This window comes from Carassius gibelio, chromosome A3 (assembly GCF_023724105.1).
Source record: "Carassius gibelio isolate Cgi1373 ecotype wild population from Czech Republic chromosome A3, carGib1.2-hapl.c, whole genome shotgun sequence".
Lineage (NCBI taxonomy): Eukaryota > Metazoa > Chordata > Actinopteri > Cypriniformes > Cyprinidae > Carassius > Carassius gibelio.
Genome location: NC_068373.1, coordinates 14,210,059 through 14,225,612, shown reverse-complemented (window position 1 = coordinate 14,225,612; position 15,554 = coordinate 14,210,059). Strand labels below are relative to the sequence as shown.

At 37.1% G+C, this 15,554-nt stretch overlaps 3 protein-coding genes across 4 annotated transcripts; all 3 read left to right on the top strand.

Moving 5' to 3' along the window:
• Positions 1-1,364: 1,364 nt before the first annotated feature.
• On the top strand, positions 1,365-6,386 carry gdpd3a (glycerophosphodiester phosphodiesterase domain containing 3a). The gene is made up of 11 exons (XM_052538907.1): positions 1,365-1,710; positions 2,789-2,985; positions 3,396-3,438; positions 3,604-3,739; positions 4,122-4,167; positions 4,258-4,376; positions 4,541-4,630; positions 4,751-4,884; positions 4,967-5,026; positions 5,101-5,152; positions 5,958-6,386. The coding sequence occupies exons 2-11, from the start codon at positions 2,847-2,849 to the stop codon at positions 6,084-6,086; spliced, it is 948 nt and encodes a 315-aa protein (XP_052394867.1). The 5' UTR covers positions 1,365-1,710; positions 2,789-2,846; the 3' UTR covers positions 6,087-6,386.
• Positions 6,387-6,805: 419 nt separating this feature from the next.
• Positions 6,806-9,997, top strand: LOC127948441 (protein yippee-like 3). 2 transcript variants are annotated; one of them, XM_052544880.1, is made up of 5 exons: positions 6,806-7,140; positions 8,365-8,518; positions 8,586-8,629; positions 8,719-8,827; positions 8,938-9,997. In XM_052544880.1, the coding sequence occupies exons 1-5, from the start codon at positions 7,046-7,048 to the stop codon at positions 9,025-9,027; spliced, it is 492 nt and encodes a 163-aa protein (XP_052400840.1). In that variant the 5' UTR covers positions 6,806-7,045; the 3' UTR covers positions 9,028-9,997. The 2 variants fall into 2 exon arrangements, with proteins under 2 accessions (XP_052400840.1, XP_052400847.1); XM_052544887.1 differs by having other exon boundaries at positions 6,812-7,140; positions 8,400-8,518.
• A 712-nt stretch (positions 9,998-10,709) lies between these two features.
• Positions 10,710-15,107, top strand: si:ch211-11k18.4 (uncharacterized). The gene is made up of 13 exons (XM_052544871.1): positions 10,710-10,855; positions 10,941-11,077; positions 11,510-11,621; positions 11,728-11,821; positions 11,946-12,000; positions 12,080-12,220; positions 12,363-12,523; positions 12,960-13,058; positions 13,160-13,305; positions 13,417-13,588; positions 13,667-13,779; positions 14,283-14,367; positions 14,457-15,107. Exons 2-13 carry the CDS (start codon positions 10,960-10,962, stop codon positions 14,511-14,513), a joined length of 1,353 nt encoding a protein of 450 aa, XP_052400831.1. The 5' UTR covers positions 10,710-10,855; positions 10,941-10,959; the 3' UTR covers positions 14,514-15,107.
• The last annotated feature ends 447 nt before the right edge of the window (positions 15,108-15,554 follow it).

The window sequence follows — 15,554 nt, the reverse complement described above, 5'->3', positions numbered from 1 at the left end:
ATAAGAAATAAACTCTTATTTTTCAGCAAACAAATTAAATACATGTACACCAATAATTAATTTTAAATAATCATATAACCATGCCATTTACCATCAACAATCTTAAGCCATATATATTGACAGTGAGACTAATTGACATATTGCAAGTTTTTCATTTTCAAATGATCTTTTTTTTATATTCTTATTATCTTTGAATAAAATGCATTAGAAGTATTTTAGATTTTGTTTTGTTTAAAACCTAATTGAGCACATGATGCATTTAAATAAACTGTGCTTGTGCACATATGATAAAAGTATAATTAGATTTTTATATGGCGCTTTGTTTAATTGCTACTCAAAGACAAATCATTATCTTGTCTCTTAATTAAAAGTAAAGCATTATTAATTATTTTATGGCTAATGAATGGACAAATATATTCCTCCTAATTCCACTCCTTGCTTTCTGAGAACTCCATTACCTTTTTTTTCCTCTTCTCTTAAATCAGCCAAGTTGCCTGTCCAGTTGGACGCCTCGTTTGCTTCGCCAACATGTTTCAGCATGGGTTGAGAATTCCGCTGTGAGGCATTCTGCTCTGGAAGACAGATCGAGCTCTTTAGGTTGTGGGTGTGGGTGCAGACTTGTTTAAACACAAAACTGAAGTGACTGAAATGAGATCTAATACACTGATTCACTACGATTCATGTTAGATGAAACTGAGGTCTATCAATGCTTTTGATGGAAATAGTTGGCCGAGACTGCACAAATTAAGTAGGGATTATTAGCCTCGCTTCCCATCTCTCTCTGCTACCCTTTGTTTGTTCATTAATGGTCTCTCGGCAATTCTATACAAAACCAGAACAATAGAAAACAAAAATGTTCTGCTGACAGGCAAGAACTATCTGTGTGTACATTTGTTGTGTGCGCATTACTGTGGGTTTGCATTTATTCCACCGTAAGCCTTTGTTAAGCACTGAAATGTGTGAAAACATGAATACTGGCCAAACATCAACTCGTGTCCTCTGCTACTACCAACTGTTGCAATGATGCAATCAACAAAAGCCCCTTGTGCTGTCTGCCTGATCCTGTTTGTTCTGCCTGAACCTAATTTGCACTAGTGAGAATATGAATTGTATATTCACTATTAGTCATTTAAGTAATGAAGTACAAGTAAAGTGAAGCAGAATGATACGTGCTGGAAGGCCTCAGAACAGAAAACTCACAGACAGCGCAAACCTGTGTTTGTAACCTTTATTCAAAAAGTTGAGCAAACTGCATTCCAAAACATTCATACCCCACTGACAGTCAAAAAAACAAAAACCAAAAGGAGGGGGGAATTTGGAGTTACGAAGAGTGCAACTACCAGCGAGTGACTGATAACTGAGAATGCACACCTAGAGAGAAAGGTTTCATTGTTTAGGTCTTTCTCTTGTGTGGCTACATTGATATTAGAAGGAATCGAGCAAAAGGCAGAAGCTTTGCATTGCTGTCTTGTTATGCTTTGCTCATTAGGCAACATTTCTTAGTAAGTAATGTGCCAAAGTGAGGGGGGACAGGGAGTGGCTGAGAGAACCTGTAGTAATCTGAAGCAGTGAGAGACGAGACAGGAAAATCATATTGACATCAGCACTGAAGACAGGTGCTTGGCGAAGTTGCTTTTACTTGGATCTAAATCTGGATCAGATACGCAGGATATCTCAAAGAAGTTGTTGAAGAAACAAATAGAAGTACTGGTAAGTAAGGTATGTTTTTGGTGTTTGTTATTATGAGATGGGGATTTCTCATGTATACCCAAAAATACAAATCAAGGAACACGCTGCATTAAACAATTTTGTAAAACATTCTCCAGTATTTTAATCTTAATTTATATTTTATTTTTATGGATAGATTATATATATATTTTTTTTTACAATTAATTTAATGTAATTATTGGACAATATTGAAATTTGAATGTTAACAGAAATATTACATAATATTAAAAATCAAAATGCTTATTTTTGATATTACACTTTTCCTTTGATATCCCTCAAACAAGCCAGCACTGGCCCTTTAAGGGCCCCCAGCGGGCTGTCAGCGCAGGACCTCTCAGATTTTGCTCACAGGCAAAACGTTGGCCCCTTAGTGCGGGCCCTGCATGGGCAGACCTCGTTATAACTCTACAACAGGGGTGCCCCGACTCTGGTCCTGATCAAACACAACTGAACCAACTAATTAGGATCTGAAAGAGCACTTAATAATTACAGACAGGTTTGTTTAATCAGGGTTGGAACTGAAATCTGAAGATAGATCTCCAGGAACAGGAATACATCACTTTATATACTTTTCAGCTACTATTACTTGAGTCTTTGGGAAAAGCAGTTAAAACAAAACATCTGTAATGGATGCAGTTACCACATAATAACTAATGTCTATATTGTCAAAAATGGACAGTAGTCAAAGGGATTTCAAATCAGTGGATTTATTAAATACAAAATAGAAAACATTCAATTTAGGTTAAAACAGCAACATATAGCCAAACTTTTAAAGACACATAAGTAAAAAAAAAACAAGCAAAGCAATGTAAGATTGTAGGATTTTGTCGTGCATGTGAAAGTCTCATCTGTACATCAATATCCAAACACTGTCCATAGCTGAAGTTGGCTGATAGCAAATTAATAACCCAGCTCACAAAAAGCCAGGACATGTTTGCAGGGATGTATTTATTATACGTTTCACAATTCATTTAATGTTAGTATTGTATAATGTTACAATTTCTGTGTTAAATTAAAAGAAAGTATTACATAATATTAAAATCCAATCTTTTCTTCAAAGACCGGGTTTCTATTGTTGCCTTCACCTGCTGCTCTCAAAGCCCTTTATATTGGGAATCATGGCAAGCTACATGTACTACCTGCTCCCAGCTGTGGGGGGCTACGCTCTCACTTCACTGTACTTCCTGAAGAACCCTCAGATTCTGCACAAGAAGAAGCAGACGGCCTTCTACTGCACCCACATCTCTCACAGGGGAGGTACAGTACCTGATTCGGAGTCAATAACCAGCTCATGCCAGTCATATTAAACCTAATCAATAGTAATGATGCTGAAGAATAATACTAAATCCTAATTAAATCATCAAAGCAAACGTCTTTTTGAATTTAAAAGGACCTATCACAATGCATTTAAAGTTACATAATCCTTCTGATTTACAGTTAGATTATTTTAAATGCATATTCCTGTAATCTGTTAATAAATATTGGGAAATCTTGTGACTACTCCATAAAACTGTCAGCGAACAGCATTAGATAATTGAGTGTTGTGACAGCATGTGTGAATGTTTTCCTCATGGGGTTTGTATGTAAAGCTAGTTAATATGTGCCTGAGTGAATGATTAACTCTTTGAGGATTTTTTGAGTCCTGACCTCCTGCTTTCTGTCCTCAGGCAGTGGTGAAAGGATTGAGAACACTATGGGGGCCTTTACACAGTGAGTCTCCGATCACTTCTGCTGATGACTTTCAGACATTATCAGCTCCTTTTAAAGTTCCTAAAATAAAATCCACATTTATTCACTGGAAACATTAACCCTAATTGTTCTTGCAGCATTCATGAAAGTAGCGATGTCCAAAATGCCTTTTTTTTCTCTTTTCAGTGCTGCTGAAGTGGGGACAGAGATGCTGGAGTTGGACTGTCACTTAACTAAAGATCGTCATGTGGTTGTGTCACATGATGAGAACCTCCTGCGGCAGACTGGGCATGATGTCAACATTTCCTCCTTAAACCTGGAGGTCAGGGGTCAAAGTTAACTTTTTCTCCTGATACACTGTGCAGTTCTACCTGCTCTATTACCAACAATTCGCACTTTCCATGTCTACCTACACAAAACAGATTTATTTATTTTTGAAATAATACTTCTATTCGGCATGAATGCATTACAGACTGTGAAAACAATGAATCATGGTTTCACATAAATAAAAAAAAGCTCATATCAGAGTGATTTCTGAAGGATCATGTGACACTGATGACTGCGGTAATGAAAAATTCAAATTGGTCAAATGAATGCAGCCTTGGTGAACAAAAGAGACTTCTTTCAAAAACATTTAAAAGTCTTTTGAATGCCAATCTTTCTAAACCACAGGTTTTGGCTAATGATTATAATTTTTTTTTTAGGAGTTGCCACCTTATAAAGAAACACTCGAGGTGACCTTTAAGGCAGGTGTGTGGTTTTACCAGTAAAATTGCAAACACATATTAACATATTTATTAATGCATAATCATTATACATGTTTTACTTCCCTTTGAACAGGCCACTTCAGCACTGGGTCAGATAGAAACATTGCATTATTAGAGGATGTTTTCCGCAAATTTCCACACATAGCTGTAAACATTGAAGTCAAAGAGAATAACAGCGTGCTGATTGAGAAGGCAAGAGAGTAATCATCATCCCCAATATATAATTTAAATCCTCAAAATGACCCCATAATATTTCTCCTAATTGTTTAACCATATTTACCTACATCAGTTTACTAAGCCTCCCTCTCTGGTTCTTATCTACAATAATGTTATATTTTATGAACTACCTTTTTCAGATTTCTGAACTTGTGAAGAAATACAACAGAGAAGCCACCTCAGTTTGGGCCTCTACTGAATCCACCATCATGGAAAATTGTCGCAAAACAGTGCGTGTGCATTTATGTCCCACTCTACCTGTTTTGTTCCAGTAATAAATCCCCTGCATACTTCCCTTTTTCTTACATCTTTAGTTCTGTCTCTTTTTTTTTTTTTTTTGTCAATGGCAGAACTCCTCCATGCCCTACATGTTCACTGTAAAGCGGGCTTTAAAGATGCTCCTGCTCTACTACACTGGTCTCCTGCCATTTGTTCCCCTCGGAGAGAGTTTCTTGCAGTTCTACTTGCCACAAATCATAAACAGGTCTGTATACACCAAATATTTCCATACCATGTTGTGTGCATGTTTCTCACTCGGATGCATTTTCACAATCTCTTTCCTACAGAGGATATATTCCTGAAACGTGGATTCTGAGAAGCAGACTGGTCATCTTCTTAATAGAGAGGTAACTTATTTTAGTAGAAGTATTAGACTATCCTTTTAATTAAGGTTTCATGTTTTTTGTGTTTTATTTTTCAGACTAACACTGAGAAAAGGGATGTTCAAGCACCTCAGGGATAGGGGTATTCAGGTGTGTGGCCATGCTATATCATGTGTTTGTGTTATTAAAGGAGAAGTTCACCCCAAAATTACATTTGCTGGCAATTTACTCACCCTCAGGTCATCCAAAATGTAGATTAGTTTGTTTTTCCATCAAAACAAATTTGGAGTAATTTAGCAGTACATCACTTTCTCACCAATGAAACCTCTGCAGTGAATAAGTGCTGTCAAAATGTTCAAACAGCTCATAAAAATAACAATAATCCACAAGCAATCCACACAACTCGAGTTTATCAATTAACATGTTGTGAAACAAAAATCTGTTAAACAAATCCAGCATTTAGGCATTTTTAACTTAGTACAAGCTGTTGCTTCAAATCTGAGTCTTCCACATCCATAATCTAGTCATAATATTGCTTTCTCCGGTGAAAAAATCTAAATCAGGAGATAAATAAGCAGACCGTTAACACGTGAAAACAGTTCTAAAAAAATATATGTCCATGGATTTTGATGTGAGAGGACAACAGGCAATGGATATTTTCACTGGAGAAGGCATTATTATGAATTATGGACTAAGTAAAACACTTTATTGACTGATTTGTTTCTTACAAACAGGCAACTTTTCAATTCATAAACCGTTAAATGGTGGACTGGAATTGTGTGGATTATTGTGATGTTTTTATTGCGTCTGATTTTGTATGAACTTCCTTTATGAAACAGCAAAGCGTAGTGAGTGACTTGAATTTTTGGTGAGAAACTATAGTCTCAGGTTGTGTGTATACCTACCTTCAAAATGATGAAAAAGAAATGTTCTTCCTCTCTCTTCCTCTCTTTAGATTCATCTCTTTGTGTGTAATGAGGAACAGGATATTAAGGCTGCGTTTGCTGCGGGAGCAACAGGAGTCATGACTGATTACCCCACCCTGTTATCCAACTATATTAGAAGGCACAAACAAGACACGTGATCAAACACAAATACACAATGTACTTCACTCATCTAGTCAAACCAAAGACTATAGAATACCTTTATTATACATACTAACTTATATACTATGCCTTAAAGGGACTTACTTTAGTCAAACATGCACAGACTCTACAAATGCTGTTTGCCTTTAAACATACAGCAAAGTTTTTATCAATGCCATTATTAGCTCATCAGGACTGGCATATTGTTTACATGAAACTTGGTTTATGGCATTCTTCATGGGGCATTTCATGAGTATTAATACAAATAAAAAAATAAATGAAACTCATGTATTCTGCAAGTGGACTGCTTTCTTCGCTTCCTACATTATACTCCCACCATGTTCAGTGCATGTTTTGTTGTGGTTTTCAGTCAGTCAGTGTCAGTTTAGCGCCTCACTACCTATGTTTGCAATTAAACACTATCCAGCTTCTTTAAGAGGCCATGCAAAGTCCATCTGCTGTATTTAACAGGGGAGATCAGTAGACATCAAAGCCTGAATTTCCCTCTCCTTTTGAAAATCTTTGTTAGATACAAAAACACATACTACGGCGGCTTTCATTATATACTTAATTATTTTTAAATCATCTGCCTGATTTCATTTTAATATAGAGAACCAGAAGACGCGTCAAGCGCACGGGAAGAGCGCCTCTGATTGGCTGACCTATATTCCAGACGTCTCTGTCTGTATTCTGATTGGTCAGCTACTGTTTGTTGTGCGCCACATGACGTATAAGACACTTCCTCAGAAGATACAGTAAACAAATCCACGGACTATATTCGGTCGCGTCTTATTGAGCACAGCGACTTGCGTGAATTTAGGCATTCACGAGGCTTTTTGGTTGACATCACACGGTTTTGCGCATTAAAGAAGGTTGACGGGAGGGACACAAAGGAGGGAGCCGCAGGAAAAGCGCAGCGTGCCGCACGTTGGTTTGGTTGAGTGCACTCGATTGGTGAATGCTCAGGCTTCATGCCGTTGTATTGAGCAGGCTTCTCTTCTGGCGACAATACTGCGAGCAGCGTTTTGTCTCTAAGAAATCGTTCATATTAAGGTGAGTCCAGTTTCATTATAAGCATGTCAAATGGAGCGAGGATGCTAGAAGCAGTTCTAATGATAAACCGATGTAACGTTACTTATTGTTTAGAGCCCGTGCACTATGGTGAAATTGTTACTTTTATATGTCGAAACGTTTATTTAGGCGACTGGCATATACGCGCAACTAGTCGCGTTCGTTAGTTCTGTTATTCTAGCAGTGAAGAAGGAAATGAAAAATTCCGCGAATCGGTTCTTTCGAACAGTTCATTTCAAAAACGATTCGGCTGTTATTTTAAGCTGTGATGATAGCTTATAACCCTGGTCCCTAACATGCTGACATTTCGTTTGTAATTCATTCATTTGGCCTACATATAAATAATAAAAAAAATTATATATATATATATATATATATATATATAAGTAAATTAGTAATTAAAAAAACCTAAGTATAATTTAATTTTACATTTTTAAATAATACTAAAAGTAATTTGCATGTCTTGGCCCGGGAAAGTTTGCCTGAGAGTTCTCTGTAGATAAAATGTAACATACAGTAAAGTAAACTACTTTCCAGTCAATTTTACTTACTATTCTGCTAATTACGTTCTCGGTTCTTTACGAATCAGTTTTACGTTGGTTCAAATGAATCGATGTAAGCACCCGACTCATATGAACTATTCGTATACGATTTTCCTACCTTTTATTGTTGTCCGTGCTGAAACGTTGTAGTTCATATGAACAGAAACTAAAATCGCGAGCGTGTCTGCGGAAATTAAGTAACTTTTCAAATATTTTATAACCCAGGATTATATCTAAAACTGTATTTATTACATCATGCCATAGTTATTCATTACCTCTCACCACTATTTACTCTCGTGCCTGGCATGCCATATATGGGGCAACTACAGTGTGGGCAGTAAAGCAAAGTAGGTCATGGGGAAAGTGTCCTTTTTTTCTGAAATATATATTTGAAACAGGATGCAAGATTTGCAGCAATATTAAAATGCTTTCCAAAGGCCCAGATTAAAAAATTGCAGTAAATGTTACGTCAAGCATGCATCAAATCTTAAAGCATTTAGTCTGCTTTGAAAATCACAGTGTTGTTGGCTGATGATGTCAATGCCACAATTTCTAACTAGCTAGGAGCTAATTGGCTGTCAAAGCTGCTTTGTAGCCTTTCCTTTAAGTTTTCATGGTCCTATTTAGACATGAGAAGGGACAGCACAATTTCTTATCCTTGCAGATATGATCTGACACTGCTTTTGTGTGTCTTCAAAGACATGGTGAAACAGACCAAGGCCAAAACGTTCCAGGCCTATCTGGACTCCTGTCACCGCCGCTACAGCTGCGTCCACTGCCGTGCACACCTGGCCAACCATGATGACCTAATTTCTAAGGTGAGTTAAATATTTGTGAATTGTGATGCTGTTTGCATTAAAGACTGACTTGTCTGTCTATTTTCAGTCGTTTCAAGGCAGTCAGGGCCGTGCCTACCTGTTCAACTCTGTGTGAGTATCACTTCTGGAAAAAATCTCTGAGCTTGAATCACATTGTGATGGAAGAAATAGTTGGTTTAACTGTCGTTTTGTGATTTCAGAGTCAATGTGGGTTGTGGTCCAGCAGAAGAAAGGCTGCTGCTGACTGGTCTTCATGCTGTGGCTGATATTTACTGTGAGAGTTGCCACACCACGCTGGGCTGGAAATATGTAAGCATGCTTTGTTTTAATAAAAAATGTAGCAGGACACACTTTTTTTTTTTTTACCAAAAAACCTGCAGTCTGATAACAATTTCTTCATTTTTTCCCTTCCTCTACAGGAGCAGGCATTTGAGTTAAGTCAAAAGTATAAGGAGGGGAAATTTATTATTGAATTATCTCACATGATTAAGGATAATGGCTGGAACTGAAGCCTTCAGCCTTTGCTTTAACTTTCTGTCACCGCTTGCAGCTTCTCCAAGAACATCATGCGATATGCTTTCTTTTATATTTATCCTTCTATGATCTACATTTACCATTGTGAGCACCTTTTCCCACACTTGTATCCCAATGCACCAGTTTTTCAGAGGGGTGGGGTGAATCTCGGGTGATAGGTTTGTGTCTTTATATGTATTTGGAGGTATGCTTGAAAGAAATTTCAAACTGCTGAAATTATCAACCACTTAAATCCAGTTTCAAAGAATTCTTGATTTTTGTTGAGATTTTGACAGAAGCCCTCAAATTCTCCAAATTAAGTGCAATTGATGAGGTTTGGACAAAGTATGATCAATATGCCAAGATCCAATGCCTTTTTATTCAATTTATTTTTTACTTTTAAAGAACGAGGTATTTGTGAATGAGGTAGTGCATGTGAAGTTACTTCACTCTGTGTGTGTGTGTGTGTGTGTATGTGTGTGTGTGGGGCTTAGAGTGGATCATGTGCAATATGTGTGTATGTGAGAAAGTTTGTTTAAAGGATGATTTATGCCTCCAAATTCAGTCATTTTGGTTGAATTCATCTTTTACTTTACCAAGTCACTGAGGTATCCCAACATATGAACATCTGCTCGTAAGTGTGAGCTAACGTTAGGCTTGTTGCTGTAGAGATGTCCACAGTTGACTGACATTCTTAAGAAACTTCAGTTGCAACTTATAAGGTGTAATTGGGTTATAAATTTTTTTTATGTTTTTGTTGTTTCTTGCATTATGTCTATGAAAAATGTTCTAAGTATAGTCTAACATTGAGCAGCATGTACAGACGCATCGATCTGATCATGTTAGAGCAGACATGCCATTTAAATGTGTTTGATTGTGTGGCAAAATACTTCTTTGAATGCTAAATCATTAATGTGTATTGCATTAACCTGAATTCTTTACATTAAAGTATGGGGTAAATGAAAACTACTGTTAAGGTTTTTGTGTGTGTGTGTGTGTGTGTGTGTGTGCGCTCTTGTTTTTGTGACCTATCAGGCCACAACTCTGTATAATGATATGGGTATGACACGGGTATTACAAGGAGAGGGTGACTTATGAGGACATAACCCATTTCCTCATTTTTTAAAACGCTTATAAATCATACAGAATGAGTTTTTTTGAGAAAGTAAAAATGCACAAAGTTTCCTGAGAGGGTTAGAGTTAGGTGTAGGGTCATAGAATATACAGTTTGTACAGTATAAAAACCATTACACCTATGGGATGCCCCACTTTTCACAAAAACAAGCGCGTGTATGTGTATATATATATATATATATATATATATATATATATAGAGAGAGAAATTTGGTTAGGAATTTTTGTACTAACTTTGTGTATTCTAATTTTCTTTAATGTTAATTATACCTAGTATACTGGACAAGTATAGTCAAAGAAAATTTACATATCTCATTCTCTCTCTCTCTCTCTCTCTCTCTCTCTCTTTCTCTCTCTCTCTCTATATATATGCATTATATATATATATATTAATAATATTTTTTTTTAGATATAATGGAATCGTTAAAGATTCAAATAAATGAACGGTGCATTTTACGAGTGCAAAAGGTGTAACTCCGAAATGATTAATCATTAATGGTTATATAATGACGACGTTGTTTATAAATAAACTAGGCGGAAACGATAAGCAGCTTTTATGCCATGATCATCAGAACCACCTCGAGTGAAACGCGATAATAAAGACTACAACTCCCACAACTCTTTACGCACATCGGTGACGTGGCCAGCGTTACCCAAGTAGACCGGGGCGATTTGAACTTCATTTCGGATGTATCTTATTTTCTATTTCATTTCAAACTATTTTACCAGTGGATTTTACTTTGTATGTAATAAAACCTAAACTACTTTATTACAGACCGTAATTTCACATAACGATGTCCGGGAAAATCAAAAGCAGGAGTGCAGCTAATGCCGACTCGGTCTCGGGCAGCGTGTCCTGCGGCGAGCGCATCTTACGGGACTGCCACCAGATGTACATCGACCCGGAGAGCGGTAAGAAACCGTTCATTTTAGAAACGACTAAGTCACATTTTCATTGATTTAACGTTACTTGGTGTATTATGGCATCAGATCGGATCTCTAGGTGTGGATAGGAGGTGCTAACAGTAGCCGTTGAGCTAAAACGCCGGTTGGAATGTGAAGTATGCGCTTCAGAAGGCGAAAGGCATTTCACCTGTTTGCTTCCAAAACTTTGCGAGCATTACTTTAGTTTAATTCTTTACAGTGTACACCAAGCAACACGAAATACAAGTTAAGTAAAATAAGTTATTTTAATGCATCGAGTTTAAATTGTATAACGATTTCTTCAGCCGTGACCTTAAAGGATAGGACACACAAAAATTATGTTCTGTCACTGAACCTGAAACTACTCACACCATGACACTCTCTTTCCATTTTTTTTTTTTTTGTCTAACTGTCCCGTAGGACTAATAACAATCGCTCAGACTGTTGGGGTGACCCTGCTGCCTCCCCGAAAGAAGATCACTGTGATGTTGATGGGGAACCACTCAGCTGGAAAGAGCAGCTTTATCAATTGGTAGGCTAATGTACAGACATGAAAACGGGCATTTCAAGCGAGCACAGATTGCTTAGACTGAGAATGTGAGAACAATTAGAGCTCAAGCAGTTTATTTCTTTTGCAGGTATGTGGAGGAGCATATCCAAAGAACAGGGGTGGCTATAGAGACACAGGGCTTCAGCTTTGTTACAAGTGGACGAAAGAGGGAATCGCTCACGGTAATTATGACCCCATACATGTCACATTAAAGTTTTGTGTCACATGGTTTGCATATGAAATTTGCATTATTGGTATAATCGTCTTCCACTTCTTATTTTATGACAACTGTTGACTTGGTTTTAGGGAAATGCAACGCTCCATCTCTACCCCCATTTCAAACCACTGCAGGACTTTAAAGGTTTGTTGATGAATTGCACTAAAAAATAGCTACAAGCTTATTGAAGCGGTGTCTAAAGTCTAACATCTGTCGTTTTCAGGGCTGTCAGAATACCTCGGCACTGAGATTTGTACTTCACGACAGAAACGGTTCAGCTTGGTGACCTTTGTTGACACTCCTGGTCTGGTGGATGGGGATATGAAGTACCCCTTTGACGTGGACCAAGCTATTCTGTGGCTCGGTGTGTTTGTCTAGAAGTTATTTGTATGTTCCGGAGTTTGCATTGTTGTAATGTTGATTTTTATTTTAAATGTACTATTATAAATGTCTGTTTGTGATCCTAATAAGTGTTTCTGTATTCTGATTCTGCCCGTCTACATCAGGTGAGCTGTGTGATCTGATCCTGGTCTTCTTTGACCCGATGGGACAGGCTTTATGCAAGCGCACACTCAACATTGTAGAGAAACTGAATGAGAAGCAAGGGGACCGTCTCCGTTTTTATCTCAGTAAAGCTGATGAGGCTGGTGGAGAGTCTGATCGACAAGTAAGATCCACTTATACACACTTGTGTCCACAGTTATACATCTTATTTTGATGTTTGAAAAACTAAAAAAAAAAAAAAGTTAAATATTACTTTTCTATTTAAAAATGTTACAATATTAAATATCAGTCTCTTTAAAAATCAATGTATTCCTGTGAATTTGATCTGTATTATTGTGGAATAAATATATATCATTTTTATTTTTTTAAGAAATATTAGTTTTTTTATATTTGTAACACTCTACACTCCCAGTTTTGATCAATTTGTGTCATTGCCTAAGTATTAATTTAAGCAATAAAGTATTCAACTGACTGACAAGCATTTTAACAGTAGGGTGGGTGGGTGGATGGATGTTTCAAGGGACTGTAAAGAACAAGATTGTCTTTGTTTGACTGCTTAATAACAACATGTCAAATTGCTTTGTTTTTGGTGATTTCAGAGAGTTATGATGCAGATTGTGCAGGAGCTTTGCAAGCGTCCAGGACTCAACAAGTGTGGCTTCGACATGCCCACCATCTATGTTCCCAACCCTAATAAGGTGCAACCACAATTTTTCAGTTCCTTATTGTAAATGTGACAACAGCTCACTTCATAAGTGAAGAATACTGAAGTATCTTTCCTCACTGTCTCCACCATCAGTCCAGTCGATGTGTCAATCAGATTGAAGAGGTGTGTCGAACTATAGAGAAGACCATTAACCAGACTGTGCAGAACACACTGAACTCGCTGGAGAAGGACTGTAACCTCATCACTGAGGCGATCACCGAGACACTTGATAATGACAGGTAACTACATCCTTATACTCTATTCATACATGCTGTAAAGGCAAACACCATTGTTTATTAGATTGTAATGTCTAATATTACAGTTGCCACTGTGTGTTAAACTCTCTATAGGCAGTGCAATATAGAGAACCGTCGATCACGTTTCAAGGGCTGTTTGTTGGGCATGCTGGGTTTCACTGTGCCCCTGCTGCTCCTCGTCACCCTGGTGCTCGGCAGCCTCTCCAAAGATTTGCTGGTGCTATTGCTCGGTGATAGTGGCATAGAGGCACTCACACTATATGTGGTATGTATGTATATGCATTTGTGTGTGTGTGTGGGAATCACTGTAGATACTGATGCACGTGTTGGTCTGTGTGTTCAGGTTCCTGTTGTGAAGGCGTTTGAATCCTTGTCAGGGGAGGTGCAGCTGTATAGTTGTGCTGGACTGGTGCTGTTGTCCTTCGTCTTTATCCTCCTCGCTCGCTTTTCTTTCAGGTGAAAAAACGGATTATAAACTTTACGTGTTTATTAGTTGTTTCTTTATTAGTCCAGAAATTAACATTTGAATTTACTCCGCGTCATTCTAAAGCTTGCCTTTTTTCTGCTGAGAACTAAGAGATATTTATTATAATGTTTACACTCATGGTCCAAAAATGACAAAAACACTGTTTATTATTTTAGACTTGCAGTAGAGGGAAAGATTAGTTAGTAATCATGCGGGGGGTATTAAGCTATATTTATTTGATGGATTTACTTATTTCCTGCAGCAGAGGGGAAGAATTTATTTTTTAATTTCCCCATAAATATTTAATTAATTACCTACAGCAGAAAGGAAGGTTAGTGAATATTTTTTGCACAAGTTTAATGAACCTTTTTATTTGTTTGTTTGTAGGGGAAGATTAGTGATAAATTTATGTCTCTTTATGCCATATACTTTCATTGTGCGGGAAAGACCTCATCTCTTTTTTTTATTTTCCTCTCCATATTTCCACTTTTAGGACCAAACCAACACTCTCTGGGAAACAAAAGAGACAGCTTCAACAAAAACTGGAGTATGTCCAGGAGGTAGTGAAGACCAAAAAGGTATAGTGTGCATTTGTGTTGTTGACGAATCTAAAGACCGCTACAGTGAGGATGGACTCCTCTAATGACTCTCTTGTATGTTTGTGCAGAAAAACCTCTATGAGGAGTACCTGCGTCAGAGTGTGGGTGATCAGGACATGAACTGAGAGGGAATATAGACTTCAAATATCTGGATAGGATGAATACAGCACCCAGAAGGACCAGTAAACTCTATCTCATCATTCCTGTAATGTAAAGGACACAGAGAAACTATTTAATTGTCATTTAGTTACACAAAACTGCTTCTGTAAGCTGTATTTCAGCACTAAATAATGATGGAGCTGTGGCCCAATACTGTGTTTGTTTGTTTTATTATTTTTTTTATTTTTAGTCTCAGTGCAGTATAACAATTGTATTGTAAATGTCAATTGAAGGGACACATGATGAGATTTGATTAATGCTCTGAAATATCCTATTGTTGGGCAATAGCAGATATTAAACCATCCACCTTTTCCCTGCTGTGTACCCCGAAATACTCTGTATTGTATGGTAAATTACCAGAATCACTGAGGAATAAGTAACCCTTCATTTGACATTAGATTCTAATGACTTCTGGTGTCTATTTACATAATGGGTCAGTTTTAATAGAAATATTGAAGCTGGCTTTTGTATACCACTGTTACATTTTTATGTCAAGTTATTGCTGTTATGATAATAAACGTATGTGTGTATAGCTTCATTGCTATTCAGAAACTGGCAAAGCAATGACTCGAAAGATTGCTTACTAGGCTGAAGTTATCCAAATCCTCTTTAGATCTGTTACATTGCATGTGTGTTCTGAATGTAAAAATCATAGTTAGAGTCTTCGTTGTTCTTTAGGTTGTATCAATTTAGACTTTAAATCAGATTAATTTTTTATCTTTGTTGAAAACAAAACCATGTGTCCATGATTGTCCTAGGCCCAGATTTGAGTAAAATTCTGCAGTTAGACCTTTACTTCTAAATAGACCACTTGATGATATGCTGCTCCGATTCTTTTGCTCTGAATCAAACCTATTACAACAAATCCTTGTTCATTTATCAGAACTGACCACAAAGGTTACTAAGAATTGCATGCAAATTCACTGGTCAAAAACAGTGGGAACCATTTTTCCTGCATCAGACAAGTTTCTAGTTTTTTATATTGACATCAATATCATTGTCAAACA

Coding starts and splice junctions, on each gene's coding strand:
- LOC127948441 (XM_052544880.1), top strand. CDS start 7,046: ATGCTCAGGCTTCATGCCGTTGTATTGAGCAGGCTTCTCTTCTGGCGA. Junction 8,519..8,585: donor ATGATGACCTAATTTCTAAG/GTGAGTTAAATA, acceptor GTCTATTTTCAG/TCGTTTCAAGGCAGTCAGGG. Junction 8,630..8,718: donor GCCTACCTGTTCAACTCTGT/GTGAGTATCACT, acceptor TTGTGATTTCAG/AGTCAATGTGGGTTGTGGTC.
- si:ch211-11k18.4 (XM_052544871.1), top strand. CDS start 10,960: ATGTCCGGGAAAATCAAAAGCAGGAGTGCAGCTAATGCCGACTCGGTC. Junction 11,822..11,945: donor GAAAGAGGGAATCGCTCACG/GTAATTATGACC, acceptor ACTTGGTTTTAG/GGAAATGCAACGCTCCATCT. Junction 13,059..13,159: donor ATGTTCCCAACCCTAATAAG/GTGCAACCACAA, acceptor CTCCACCATCAG/TCCAGTCGATGTGTCAATCA.
- gdpd3a (XM_052538907.1), top strand. CDS start 2,847: ATGGCAAGCTACATGTACTACCTGCTCCCAGCTGTGGGGGGCTACGCT. Junction 4,168..4,257: donor CGAGGTGACCTTTAAGGCAG/GTGTGTGGTTTT, acceptor CCCTTTGAACAG/GCCACTTCAGCACTGGGTCA. Junction 5,027..5,100: donor GTCATCTTCTTAATAGAGAG/GTAACTTATTTT, acceptor TTTATTTTTCAG/ACTAACACTGAGAAAAGGGA.